The sequence below is a fragment of the Mchenga conophoros genome, linkage group LG3, assembly GCF_057382185.1.
Source record: "Mchenga conophoros isolate Kocher_MC1m ecotype Shallow Benthic linkage group LG3, M_conophoros_male_GT1.1, whole genome shotgun sequence".
Classification (NCBI taxonomy): domain Eukaryota; kingdom Metazoa; phylum Chordata; class Actinopteri; order Cichliformes; family Cichlidae; genus Mchenga; species Mchenga conophoros.
In genome coordinates, this window is record NC_140528.1 from 65,223,541 (window position 1) to 65,237,604 (window position 14,064).

General features: G+C 37.3%; 1 protein-coding gene and 1 pseudogene across 1 annotated transcript; both read left to right on the top strand.

Annotated features, from left to right (window-relative positions):
* LOC146580115 (obscurin-like) overlaps positions 1–14,064 on the top strand; it is a 374,391-nt pseudogene that overhangs the window by 336,719 nt on the left and 23,608 nt on the right.
* Positions 30–10,639, top strand: LOC146580127 (cell adhesion molecule CEACAM5-like). Its single transcript, XM_085250735.1, has 8 exons — positions 30–66; positions 407–439; positions 3,414–3,677; positions 4,741–5,022; positions 5,870–6,130; positions 7,672–7,938; positions 8,791–9,072; positions 10,590–10,639. Exons 1-8 carry the CDS (start codon positions 30–32, stop codon positions 10,637–10,639), a joined length of 1,476 nt encoding a protein of 491 aa, XP_085106861.1.

Consider the following 14,064-nt stretch of genomic DNA (forward strand, 5'->3'; position numbering starts at 1 on the left):
GATCAGAGTGCAGCAGGCTGGATGTGACGATGGGGCACTCTTTGCTCTGCATGATGGGCTTTTTCTGTAAGTACACGTCTGACATTGTTTGAACGGCAGCGATTAAAGAAAATGTTTCTGATCTGTGAGAATTACAGTGAGTCACTGCTTTAACCTGTTTACCTGAGAGCTGGAACAAAGCAGACTTGTGATTCTTATAGTGTTTAAATGTTTGATACGCTGCTGCTTTTTGCATCACTTATAGTTACACACTGTGTTACAACAGTTTGGATTTTTATGATTATTTTATTTTATTGTCAAACAGATTACTGGTTATTACTGTTCATCTTTAAGAAAGTCTTACTTTATATTGTTTTTGATCTTATCAGTTGTATAATGTCTGATGAGGTTTTATTCATTATTTTAGTGCTCAGTACTGTCATCTGTGGAAATGCTGAAGGTAAGAAATGATCTTTTTCTTCCTGTTCATATATGTAGCTGTTATCTCCTATAATGTGCTCAATAATATCCTCCCTGTGTTTACATCTTATCTTCTGCACAGACTCAATGCTTCTATTCAGCCTGTGCAGTTAAACATAAATGGCTTCAGTAAGCGCTCCATGTGGAGACTGTGGCGTTCTTCAGAGCTTTTACTGATCTACCATTTGTACCACTTTCAGTCTGTAAAACTGTAACAACAAAACAGAGCAGGTACATTTAATCTCAGTGTAGATGCACAAATGTCACATGACCAATGCAAGATCACAACATTAACAATAAATGGACAAAGCCTGTCAAGTGACGTAAATACAAATACCACATGCTGACATGTTTTATGCTAACAGGCAAAACAAAGCACTAACAGTTAGCTTACAGTAGTAATGTAACAAACTTCACAGACCCACAAGAAGGACAGAGCACTAATATGTAGAAACAATCCATCATCTGCCCAAACTTACACTTTATCCCATCTCAAGAGCAGCAGATGGAGAACTATCACAGACACGGAGCTCTAGCCATTATTACTTGGCACTTCCGCTATTTAACCACTAGATGGCGGACTTTCACATTAACAGACCAGGAAGAAGTGTATTTGCTGAGCAATACTGTAGAATCATTTACTTACGAGATGAATAAATGTGACCCGTCATATAACAAACTTGAAACAAACTATATTTCAGGAATAACCTGAGGGACAAAATATTGTATATGATACAGCTCACACTCCACTGCATTTTAAAATACTAAAATGATCATATCAAGAGTGCAACCATGTGAGCAGATGTTTCAGCTGCTACATAAACTTTACATTTACTAGAGTTTGTTTCCTTGAAACTGACTGATTTCCTTTTCATGCGTGTTTATTAGTCAATGCTAACAGATCACAGTTATGATTCACAAGATTGCACTTCTGCTGTGACAGATCCACAAGTGAATTTGGAGAGTTTTCTATAAGTAAAGGGTTCATAAACCCTGCGCTCAGGCTTACAGGCTCAGGCTTTTTCTCACGCTTAGAACAAACCACCAGGTGGCGTATTACTCACTCATTTAAGTGACGTTATTCTGCTGGTGGTGGTTATGTCAATAGAAACCAGGCTCACCTGCTCCCAGACATTTCAAACTATTTACAAAACAATCAGCTGTTCTGCATTCAATAAGATGCCACAAATTATTTGTGCCACTCCAAAAAAATAACTTCTGTCCACTATAAAGGAGAACATCACGGCCTGATATGCAGGTCTGACAGCAGCAGGTGTATCACTCCTGTTTTCTACCTGGAGACAGCAGTCGCCTTATTGTTCTCACACACAACACAAAACTATCCACAACACTACACACTAACTACACAAGACAACACTATCTACATGCTCCAAACACACTAAACGTCACAAATCTCTCACATCTTATAACTCTCTCTCTCTCTCCCTTTTTTCTGCTCTTTCTCTTTCTTTCTCTTTCTCTCTCTGTCACTCCTAAAACTTCCCCCTCTTCCTAAACAATCACATGTCATATTGCCATATCAATTTTTCATTGGTCGACATTGTACATTTTCCCACCAACAGGAACGGGCTGTTTTTTTGTTTTGTTTATTTTTTGCTCATAAGCACAGAGTGCTTGCTAGCGCTGTCCTTAGACAGTAAATGTGACGAAAGTATTCAGGAAAAAAACACAGCATATACATTGTTTATCATGACTCTGGTTTTACGTGGCCTATCAACACAATTTAAAAACTGGTTTATATCACCTTCTTGCTTTGGCATCTTGAAGTGGTCATGTGATTGGCTTACCACGACTACTTTATTCTTCCGCAGTCAAACAGCAGCACTCATGCAATTGTTTTGCCACCTGAGCTTCAGGTGTTGTGGCAAAAAGTGATTGCTGTCTATGGGAGAGCGCAGCTGCTTACGTAGACAGCTACTTGCGTGCAACTGATATAAGATGCCGTAAGCTGAAGACAGCTTCAACCGTCTGTCTGTTACGTCGTTACTTATAATGCCGTTATTGCCATCACTGCTCACATTTGCAGTAGGAAAGAAAACTGCAGCTGGAACATCTGTGTGGCAGATGTTGTGGGTTTCTTCTTCTTCCACTAAAAGGATCACAATAACAACCTCATATTTTTCTAACTTACAAAACTTAAAATCAAGGCCACTCTGAAAGCTGACACCACACCAGCAGGGGGCAGTGTAACTCTGACCTCTGATGGACTGTGCAGACAGAATCTGATTTCAGAAAAAACCCATCTGACAATGAGATCATCTCTTTGAGCTCTAAGTGCAATCTCTATATCTGATAGAGACGTCTACACCTGCAGAGGAAGGAGAAGAAACACAAATTAAAAGCGAATCATTCGTCATTCAGGAAACTGATGAGTTTAGATATTTTTTCCAAGTTTAAAATGGCCTTCTCCGAATTATGGAGTGAATCACTGTTCAAACCAGTACTTAGAAAACTAAATATGTCAAATTAATAATTATTAGGCTCAGTGCGTCCTCAATGAAAACAAAACTTGTTTTTCAAGTCAAATTGTCACTAGAATACAAAATTATGATTCCCATTAACAATAGCAATAAAACCAGGACAGATATTTATAATGATTTTAGATTTCTATAATTCTGTTTATGTTATATTATTTTATTATTTTATTTTGTTTCTACCAGAGGGTGCTGTGACACCATCAGCGTCTCTATTTCCCAAGGCCTTGTATCAAAACGAGCTTCATGTACTGACTGTGTATTAGCATAAATCTGTGCATAAATCTATCCAGTGAACATTTTATGCACTAATCATTATGTTTTAATGATTGGAAACTAATTTAAAAACTGAAGTTGTTTGTACTTTAACAACTGCTGGCTGTTTTGTTGTGACTCTACTCTAATGTCGTGAATTTTTATGTTTCTCTTTTCCTAACTGGATCATTGTTATGTGACCAGTTCCCATTAAGCCCACTGTGACTGTGGAGCCATTCTGGCCTCAGATATACAGCGGTGAGACAGTCACTGTCAGATGTGAGATTCATGGAGGTGAAGCAGCTCAGTGGACGTATGAATGGAGTCCAGACAAGTTAAACACACCTCCAACATCTAATGAACACAAAATTACAGTTACTGAGTCTGACAGAGGAGGATACAGCTGTCGGGGCACAAGAAGCTCCTCCTGGACAGAGTCGAGTGATGTCATCACATTGGGAGTAATAGGTAAGTTGGACACATTTCTCTCATTTTAATTCCAAAAAGATTGCAAAATAATTTCCACAGTACTGTGCGTTTCTTTTTTTTAGTTTGATATCTAAAGTCATGCACAACAGCTTTTAATGTTATTATGTTAATATTAAGTAATCACTCAGGGTAAAAACGAGAAAACAAATTGTTTCTTACATGAAAAAAATAAATGCAAATGTAATTGTCCCAGTTTCTTCATGTCTGTGGCTGCAAACACACAGTTTTCACCACTATTTCAAAATTGAATGAGAGCTGACGTCCTGCAGCTAAACTCTCTCCTCGGCTGAACACATGCTGCCATCAGCTTCTTCTCTGCTCGAAAGTTTCAAGACAATAACAACAAAATAGAATTCAAAAAAATAGAAAATAGAAAACAAATGAAGCCATTTGTTTATCTGATCACAAAATAATTTATTTCGTGATAAGATAAAGACACGTGATCATTTAAAGACACAGACACTCGTTTACATGTTTTTATTTCTTCACACACAGATGACTGAAACAGTCTCTTTACTGGCTTTGGAAAAAATCAGTTGAATAACTGCAGACCGTACAGAACTCAACTATATTACTGTTTTGTCCTCTGTAATGGGCTGAGTCCTGACATGAAATCACAACCAGCCACAGAAACAACTTTTCTATATGGAACCAATGTTTTGATAACTCCACAGATTTATAAACACAACTTTAAGAGCAAAACACAGAGAGCTGTCTACACAAAGAGTTAACTCTCTTTGTGGAACAGAAAACTCAGTTTCCCTCATTTCAGGATTATTTGTATGTTTGTTTTCATTCACTCTGGTAGATTCTAAATATCATCAAATTACCTGTGTGTGTTTTTTTAAACAAACCTCCTGAAAGTTGATTTTCAAGGGAAATTTTCACCAGAATGCAAAATTACGACCACCATTAACAAGAGCAAAAAAAAAAAACCCCAGGACAGCTTTAATGATGATTTGATATTTGTATAATTCTGCTATTGATTTTCAAGTCAAACTCACAAGTCAATCTCCTAATCATATATTTTTTATTTAAACAGCTCCTCCTGAGCCCACTGTGACCCTGCAGCCATCCAGGACTCAGATATACAGCGGTGTGATATACAGAGGTGAGACAGTCACTGTCAGATGTGAGATTCATGGAGGTGAAGGAGCTCATTGGACGTATGAATGGAGAGCAGCCAAGTTAAACACACCTCCAACATCCAGAGAATACACAATCAGCAGTGCTACTGAGTCTGATGGGGGAAGATACAGCTGCCGGGGCAAAAGAGACTCGTCCTGGACAGAGTGGACTGACAACATCACATTGACTGTATTATGTAAGTGGGATTCACTCATTTAAATTTATCTTGCACAATGTTTCATCGAAGAACACAACAAAATACTTTGTCTTTCAACAAACCTCAAGCTTTTGGTTTTTATTTGAATATCTAAATATTAAATCTGATGTACAACAGCTTTTAATGTAATTATAATAATACACAGCAATCACTCACAGTGAAACATCTGGAGATAAAAATATATAGTAAATTACCTGATTCAATTAGTTTAATACATTTTTTTAATTGTCACGCTCCTGGGTCTTTTGACCCAGTGTTCAGTGGGTTTTCTAAGTTCATTTGTTTATTAGTTTCCCCTTGTGTTTTCAACCCCTGCGTTAAGTCTCCCTTGTCCTTATGTGTTTTGTGTCTGCATGTCTTTTGTTGTCAAGTTCACGTTGTCATGTCTGCGTTTCATTATGTTTCCTGTTTTATTTTGAAAAAGGTCCTATGTTCCTGTGTTTAGTGTGTTTAGTTTTGCACTTCCCCTTTGACGTCGTTATGCTCATGTTTCAGCTGTTTGTCCATGTGTTGCCACTTCTCCTGATCACCTCGTGTGTGTATTTAAGTCCTCCGTCTTCCTGATGTGTTCAGCGTTGCGTCCTCCCTCATATATGTCTGTGTGTTGTGTTTGCCATACCTACCAAGTTTATTTTGAATTGCCAACGTTAGTTTAATTTTTCCAGTGTTCAGCAATAAAGCTCCCATTTTGAGTTTCAGCCTGGCCTCTACGTTTGAGTCTGCATTGTGGGTCCTTTCATGCCTCCCTCCACACAGACCGTGACATTTATTGTTGATTTTCAAGTGAAATTATCCATCTGCTAATGATATATTTTTGTTTGACCAGTTCCTAAGCCCACTGTGACCCTGCAGCCATCCTGGACTCAGATATACAGCGGTGAGACAGTCACTGTCAGATGTGAGATTCAGGGAGGTGAAGGAGCTCAGTGGACGTATGAATGGAGTCCAGACAAGATAAACACACCTCCAACATCCAATGAATACAGAATCACAGTTACTGAGTCTGACAGTGGAGGATACAGCTGCCGGGGCAGAACAGACAGGTTCTTCACAGAGTGGAGTGACATCATCACACTGACCGTATCATGTAAGCTGGACATATTTCACTCTTTTTAATTTACATTGCATGATGTTTCATCCAATGACACAACAAAATATTTTTAATATCAATACTTTCAATAATATTATTTTTTTTAGATTAATATCCAAATGTATCTGGAAGGCAAAACGATTTCCACATGTGGATTCTATTGCTGCAGTTCCATCAGGTCTTTTTTTTTTCTTAGCATTTTTACATTAAATCCTCGAGCTTTCAGGTTTGACCAAAATGTAGTTGAATTATATCAGACGCTGGTCTGCTATTTCAGCCTTTCTCATTACAGCTTTCTTTTGGATTCATGTTCAAGATGACATTTTGAAATTGATGAAAACATAGTAGTTGTAGCACTCTGCCACTTGTCCCTTGCACCACACCCCCAAACACACACAAGTAGAGAGCTTTTGGATTCTGTTCTCACTTTTTATTTCTATTTCCGCGCGCGTGCACACACACACACACACACACACACGCTGGAGCCATTTGCTCCATTCTGCTCCACTCTGACTCTCAGTCTCAGTCTGACTCTCCTCCTCCAGACACGTGCAGCTACTAAAATAAGGGAAAAGGTCATTAGTGCGGCTGGGATCAGCTGTTTCTGCCACCCACCCCTGATGCTGTCCCCTCAACCTGCTGCTCCACCCCTGCCCTGCAACTGAGCTCCAAACCACACCCTCCACAGGTGTTCACGAGTCTCACTTTCAATGACACAAGAAAAACCTCTAATGTAGAACAGCTCCATATGTGGATCAGCTGTTTATGGAACATTAGTGAGAGTTACCTTGATCTGCTGCTGATGAAGTTTTTAGTAAACTTGTGATTTTTGTTGAGTCCACGTGCTTGTTGTTGTAAACAGTTTCCTGTGACATGTTTACATTCCTGATTATCTTTTTAAAAGTTTGTATGAATTGATTGGTTCAGAAAAGTTTGGACTTGGACTATAAAATTACAAACAGATTTTGGCAAAACTACTGTTGTGTTCAGCACAATAGAGTCAGTCTGATCCTGCTCTCCTTATATGTCCTTAGTATTGGACATGTAATGGAGACACATGGTGAATCTTCTTATTTTGCATATGCTGATGACACAAAGATATGCTGTACTTAGACCATGTGACCCTGGCATGTTGAGTTCTCTTAATGACTGATGACTTTGAGGCTCAAACTGAATGTGAGCTAATGTCCTCCAGCTAAACTCGGACAAAGCTTTAAATGTTGTCACTGAATCTCCTCGGCTGAACACATGCTGAACACATGCTGAACACATGCTGCCATCAGCTGCTGCTCTGCTGGAAAATGTCAAGGCAATAACAAAAAAAGTAGAATTTGAAGAAACCTACATTTCAGACTCATATGACATCAGAAATGCATCTCTTTATCTCTTTAAGTAATAATCAACATGTCAGAACTTTTTATTGCAAGTCATATTTCCAACAGGATGCAAAAATATTATTCCCATTAACAAGAGCAAAAAAGGCAGGACAGCGTTAAATTTGTATTTCTGTAAGCCTGCTCATGATATATTTTTAACAGCTCCTCCTAAGCCCACTGTGACCCTGCAGCCATCCTGGACTCAGATATACAGCGGTGAGACAGTCACTGTCAGATGTGACATTCAGGGAGGTGAAGGAGCTCAGTGGACGTATGAATGGAGGCAAGACCGGTCAAACATACATGAAAAATCCAAGGAATACAGAATTATCAAAGCTACTGAGTCTGACAGTGGAGGATACACCTGCATAGGAAGAAGGGGAAATTTCTACACACAGTGGAGTGACATCATCTCATTATCTGTATCATGTAAGTTGATCACATAACAGGATATTTTAATGTTAATTTATTTCACACATTTTATACAAAATAACAACAAAAGTAGTGTGAATTAATTTTTAATGTAACAGTAATCATTCACAAAAATATATATTCAGTAAATTTGATGAAAAATGAAAAACAGATGTAATGATCCCAGTTTCTTCACCTCAGTTGTTGCACATGCTGAGTTTTGATCACTGCAGCTCAGTGTCATGATGCAGATCTTTTCTTTTAGCACTTTTCTTTTTCTAATTCCTCAAACTTTCCATTTGACTACAATTTGGCCTCATTTTAGGAGAGACTGCTCTGCTACATTAGCCTTTCTCTAACTGCTCGTATGTTTACTCATAGCAGCAGTTTTGTTTTGTTTTTTACTTTATTTATCTTTACATTTTCCAAATTAAACATCACGAGTTTTGGGCAAAATAAGAAATTAATTTTACTCTGAATGAAGATTATTTTCTGTAAAACTGAACTCAGATAAATGTTTTTACAAAGGTTTTGTGTAGTTTTGACTTTGTTGCTACATGAAGACTTTGTATTTCACCATTTATGAAACAATAATCACTTCATGAGAGCAGAGCATTTTCCAGCTTTGAATCCATCACTAGAGGTTTAACAGCATTGTTAGCAAACAAGAGCTAACTGACGACTCACGGATTATATGTTCATAAATGTCTAAATATGTAAATATGAAGATGTAGAAATAAATAAATTGTTGAATATAAAGATCATTAAATTACCTGGTTTAATTTATTTATTAAAAAATAACTTTTTGATTATTGATTTTGAAGTCAATTTATCATTGTTCTAATGATATATATTTTTTTATTTGAACAGCTCCTCCTAAGCCTGCTGTGTTCCTGCAATCCTCCTGGACTCAGATATACAGCAGTGTGATATACAGCGGTGAGACAGTCACTCTCAGATGTGAGATTCAAGGAGGTGAAGGAACTCAGTGGACGTATCAATGGAGACGAGACCGGTCAAACATACGTGAAAAATCCAATGAATACAGAATCAGCAGTGCTACTAAGTCTGACAGTGGACGATACAGCTGCCGGGGTAAAAGAGGTTCCTCCTGGACAGAGTGGAGTGATATCACCAAATTAACTGTATCATGTAAGTTGGACATATTTCACCCTTTTTTATTTATATTGCACAAAGTCTCATCAAAAACACAACAAAATACTTTGTCTTTCAATCTTTCACACATTAATTTCTGTAAAACTGAACTGCACGTCTTTGGACTGCAGGAGGAAGCCTTTAGACCCACACAGACACACGGGGGAACATACACACAGTGCACTTAAACAGCTCCTCCTGAGCAGTGTTGCCCCAGAAATGCTTTTTGGCATCGAAAAACAAAATTGCTGAATCCGACATCTCACATGATGAAAACCTTACCTGCTTATGATGAACTCTTTCTGAGCTTTATTAATCATTTGAGACAAAGTTATTTACAAACGTGTTGCTAAAGGTTTACAGAAAAACTTAAGATCACAGTTAAGTAAGCTTATGTTAGGAACAAAAGGACATCTCTTTGTTTGATGGAGATGAAAATTATGAACTTACAGCAGGCTGAATTCAAAGATACCTCACAAATCAAAGTGTAAAAATGATGTGGCTAATCCATTTCGCTGAAATGTCAGTGGAACAACTCCAAATGGTATTCAGTACGGCCGTCACATGCCGGCACTCAGACATTCAAAAGGTCGAATTTCTTGTAAGAAAACAACTTCAGATAATTTATATGTGATTCAAATTCATAACCTGTTGAACTTTTCTTTTGTTGTAGCCCTCTGCAGTTCCAAGAAACAACATTTAGGCTACGTCCGAAAATGCTCCGAGTCCACACTGGCGTTTTCAGTCATTTTCACAGAGTTGTGCGTCCACATTGAAACAGCCCAAAATGAAATGAACTTCCAAAACAGAGCTACCTAGATCACTTAAATTACACAATTGAAAGCATATGTGTATTGTTTGTGTATTTATACACAAGCACTCCTATATATTCAAATAATTTAAACAAAAATATTCATTTACCTGTTACTACCACACACCAAATCCGGTCGTTGGTACTTCCTGGCTTGTGTAGCCTCTACGTAACAAAAGCTCAACACTGCGCCCAGCATCCTGGAGACCTTCTGTTGTCTTTTGTACGTGTTTTGAAGTTTGTACGTGTTTTGAAGTTCGTACGTGTTTTGAAGTTCGTACGTGCTTTGTCTGTAGGGGCCACCGTAAATATACTTTTACTTATTCACTCCACATAAAATGTAATAAATAAATCATAATACAAAAACCAACTATTCACATTTCAACTTTTAACTATTTAAATTCTCAGCTTTTTTCCTTTTAAACAAATTTAAAATGAAACAACACAAAACACTGCAAACCACAACACAATTAAATATAAATTAAAATATGAAAACAAAAAGAACATGCATATCCTCTGTCACATAGGCCTGCATGAATAAACTTTCTAAATCCTTTATCATCTGCAACTGAAAATAGTTGTGGATGATTACTATACCTTTCTAATGTGACGTTGTTGTCCCTGGCTCTTTCTCTGTCTCTCCCTCCTGCTCTGTTCCTGTGCTACTGAGAGTGTAACTACCGCCCTTCCCCCCTCTTCCCAGCGCAAACCACAAGGCTCGCCTGCGGAGCAAAGCGGAAAAAAAGTGCCTGAGAGAAAGAAAAAAACACGGCTCCCGGCTCGCGTCGTTCACGTCAAAGTTCCGGCTCTAAGAGTTTACAACATAGGACACATATTCAACAGGTCAATATTGATAGATACTTTATTGATCCCACAAAGGAAATTGTTGTGTTAGAGCAGCATGATAAAAAGTGAAAGTAGTAAAGTCTACTATAAACAACAAAGTTTCACAATAAAATAAAAGTGCCAATGGGGCCTGGTGTGGGGCCTTACACTATGAGACAGCGCAGAAATTTTTATATTTACAGTGAAAAAAATGAATAAAATAAAGTTTGTTAAAAACAGTAAAAGTAAGGCTCATATTGTGTAAGACAGAAATGCAAATTGCATTAATAACTAATATGTTTGGGATTTTATGAAGGGTTATTATACAGCTTTATAGAAAACGGTAGGAATGATGTATTGAAGTGTTCGTTATGGCAGCGTGGTTGAATCAGTCAGAGGAGCTCTGGTGCCTCTGAAGTGTGGCCTCCCAGCAGACAACAGTAAAATAGACACACTTGTCACCACAGACTGGTAGAAAATCTCCTACATCTTGCTCCACACATTAAAGGATCTGAGCCTCCTTAGAAACTAAGATCTCAGGTTATTCAGAAGGATAACAGCCAATTGACAACTCTGGATTATATGTTCATAAATGTACAAATATGAAAATGTGAAGATGTAGAAATAAGTAAATAGTGGGATATTTGACTTTTAAAAGTATTTATGCAATGTAAAATCTGAGTAACTGAAGTTGTTTATATGATATTGTGTGTTTATGTGTTGATGTTCAGTCTCACAGTTTAGTTTTGTGCACATCTGGTTGTTTTCAGTCACTCTGCTGGTAGATTCTAAATATCAGCAAATTACCAGGTTTAATCTGTTTGTTTTTATTAAAGTTTTTTTTGTTGATTTTCAGTCAAATTGTCACTGGGATGAAAAAAATGTGATTACCACTAACACGAGCAATAAAACCAGGAAAGCTTCAATTATCATTTTATATTTCTATAAGTCTGATGATGTTATTTTTTATGAACAGCTCCTCCTAAGCCCACTGTGACCCTGCAGCCATCCTGGACTCAGATATACAGAGGTACCACAGTCACTGTCAGATGTGAGATTCAGGGAAGTGAAGGAGCTCAGTGGACGTATGAATGGAGACGAGGCCAGTCAAACATACGTGGAACATCCAGTGTATATACAATCAACAGTGTTAATGAGTCTGATGGTGGAGGATACAGCTGCCGGGGCAGAAGAAGCTCTTCCTGGACAGAGTGGAGTAATAGCACCCCATTGAGAGTAATAAGTAAGTTGGACATATTTCATACATTTTGATTTATACTGCAGTGTTTCATCACCTCAACCAAACACTTTATCTTTCAACAGCACTGTAGGTTTATGTTGTTGGTTAGTATCAAAAGCAGTTTAAAATATTTTTTAATGTCATTATTAAATATTTAATAATCGCTCTGAAAAATATTTTGTTATTTTGATAGAAGAATTCACTCAAAACGTAATAATCCCAGTCTGTCCCATCTTGACCTCATGGCTGCACATGTGGAGTTTATCACTGCAGATCAGTTACTTCCTTTGTTTTTAGCATTTTTACATTCATTCCTCGACGTTTCAGGTTTGGCTACAATATAACCTCATTTTATTAGAGACTGTTCTGCTACATTACAGGTTCCACTTAGATTCTTTCATGTAATTGTTGTTCATGGAATCAATTAATTTTTTTCAAATAAATGAAAAATAAAGGTTGTGATGAGGTCATCATGTGAAACTGGTACAGTTCAGTTCATGGAAAATCAGTCAGAGCCACAAGAACCTGTTTGTTATACAATAACTACAAGTGTGACACACTCCAATGTCCCAAATCAGCAACTGCACCAGTTTCACATGATGACCTCATCAGAACTTTTAGAAAACGTTTCTCGCACTGTAATTTCTTCCAGTCTTCTTAATCTGCTGTCAACTCGTGAAAAATAATCTGTAACTTTTGGAATCTGAACAAAAGATGATAACTGTGCAAAGTAAATACTGCACACTTTGTAAAAAATGTTGTGTTACAGTTTGAAATTGTTATGATGTGACTTTGTTTTAAAGTTTAAACTGTTTGTCTGTGAATCATTTGTTTAGCAGTCACTCTCCTCTTATGTTATAAACAGCAGAGTTTTCATGTCTCTCTTCTCCTAACTGGATCCTTCTTATGTGAACAGTTCCCACTAAGCCCACTGTGACCCTGCAGCCATCCTGGACTCAGATATACAGCGGTGAGACAGTCACTGTCAGATGTGAGATTCAGGGAGGTGCAGGAGCTCAGTGGACGTATGAATGGAGACGAGGCCAGTCAAACATACCTGAAACATCCAGTGAATACAGAACCACAGTTACTGAGTCTGACAGTGGAGGATACAGCTGCCGGGGCAGAAGGGACTATTTGTTAACAGAGTGGAGTGATATCATCAGACTGACTGTATCATGTAAGTTGATCACACAACAGGACATTTTAATGTTAATTTATTTTACACATTTCATACAAAAGTACAACAAAATATCAACAAAAGTAAACAAAGTTTTAATGGAGTTATAAACAGTAATCACTCAAAAGAAAAATGTATTCAGTAAATCTGATGAAAATGAAATATAAACTGTAATGATCCCAGTTTCTTCACCTCAGTTGTTGCACATGTGGAGTTTTCATCACTGCAGCTCAGTGTCATGATGCAGATCTTAAGTTTTAGCATTTTTCTTTTTTCTAATTCCTCAAAGTTTCCATTTGACTACAATTTGGCCTCATTTTAGGAGAGACTGCTCTGCTACATTAGCCTTTCTCTAACTGCTGGTATGTTTACTCATAGCAGTATTTATTTATTTTTTTTACTTTATTTATCTTTACATTTTCCAAATTAAACATCTTGAATTTGGTGCAAAATAAGAATTTAATTTTATTCTGAATGAAGATTATTTTCTGTAAAACTGAACTCAGATAAATGTTTTTACAAAGGTTTTGTGTAGTTTTGACTTTGTTGCTACATGAAGACTTTGTTTTTCACCATTTATGAACTAATAATCACTTTATGAGAGCAGAGCAGCCTCCAGCTTTGAATCCATTGCTGGAAGTTTAACAGCATTGCTAGCAAACAAGAGCTAACTGATGACTCATGGATTATATGTTCATAAATGTCTACATATGTAAATATGAAGATGTAGAAATACGTAAATTGTTAAATATAAAGATCATTAAATTACCTGGTTTAATTTATTTATTTAAAAAAAAGGACCTTTTGATTTTCAAGCCAAATATCAGTCTGCTAATGATATATATATTTTTTTTGAACAGCTCCTCCTAAGCCCACTATGACCCTGCAGCCATCCGGGACTCAGATATACAGCAGTGTGATATACAGAGGTGA

Excerpts from the sequence above, each read along its gene's own strand:
- LOC146580127 (XM_085250735.1), top strand. The coding sequence starts at position 30 with ATGGGGCACTCTTTGCTCTGCATGATGGGCTTTTTCT. Across the intron at positions 5,023-5,869 it reads CATCACATTGACTGTATTAT|TTCCTAAGCCCACTGTGACC; the intron begins GTAAGTGGGATT and ends TTGTTTGACCAG. Across the intron at positions 6,131-7,671 it reads CATCACACTGACCGTATCAT|CTCCTCCTAAGCCCACTGTG; the intron begins GTAAGCTGGACA and ends TATTTTTAACAG.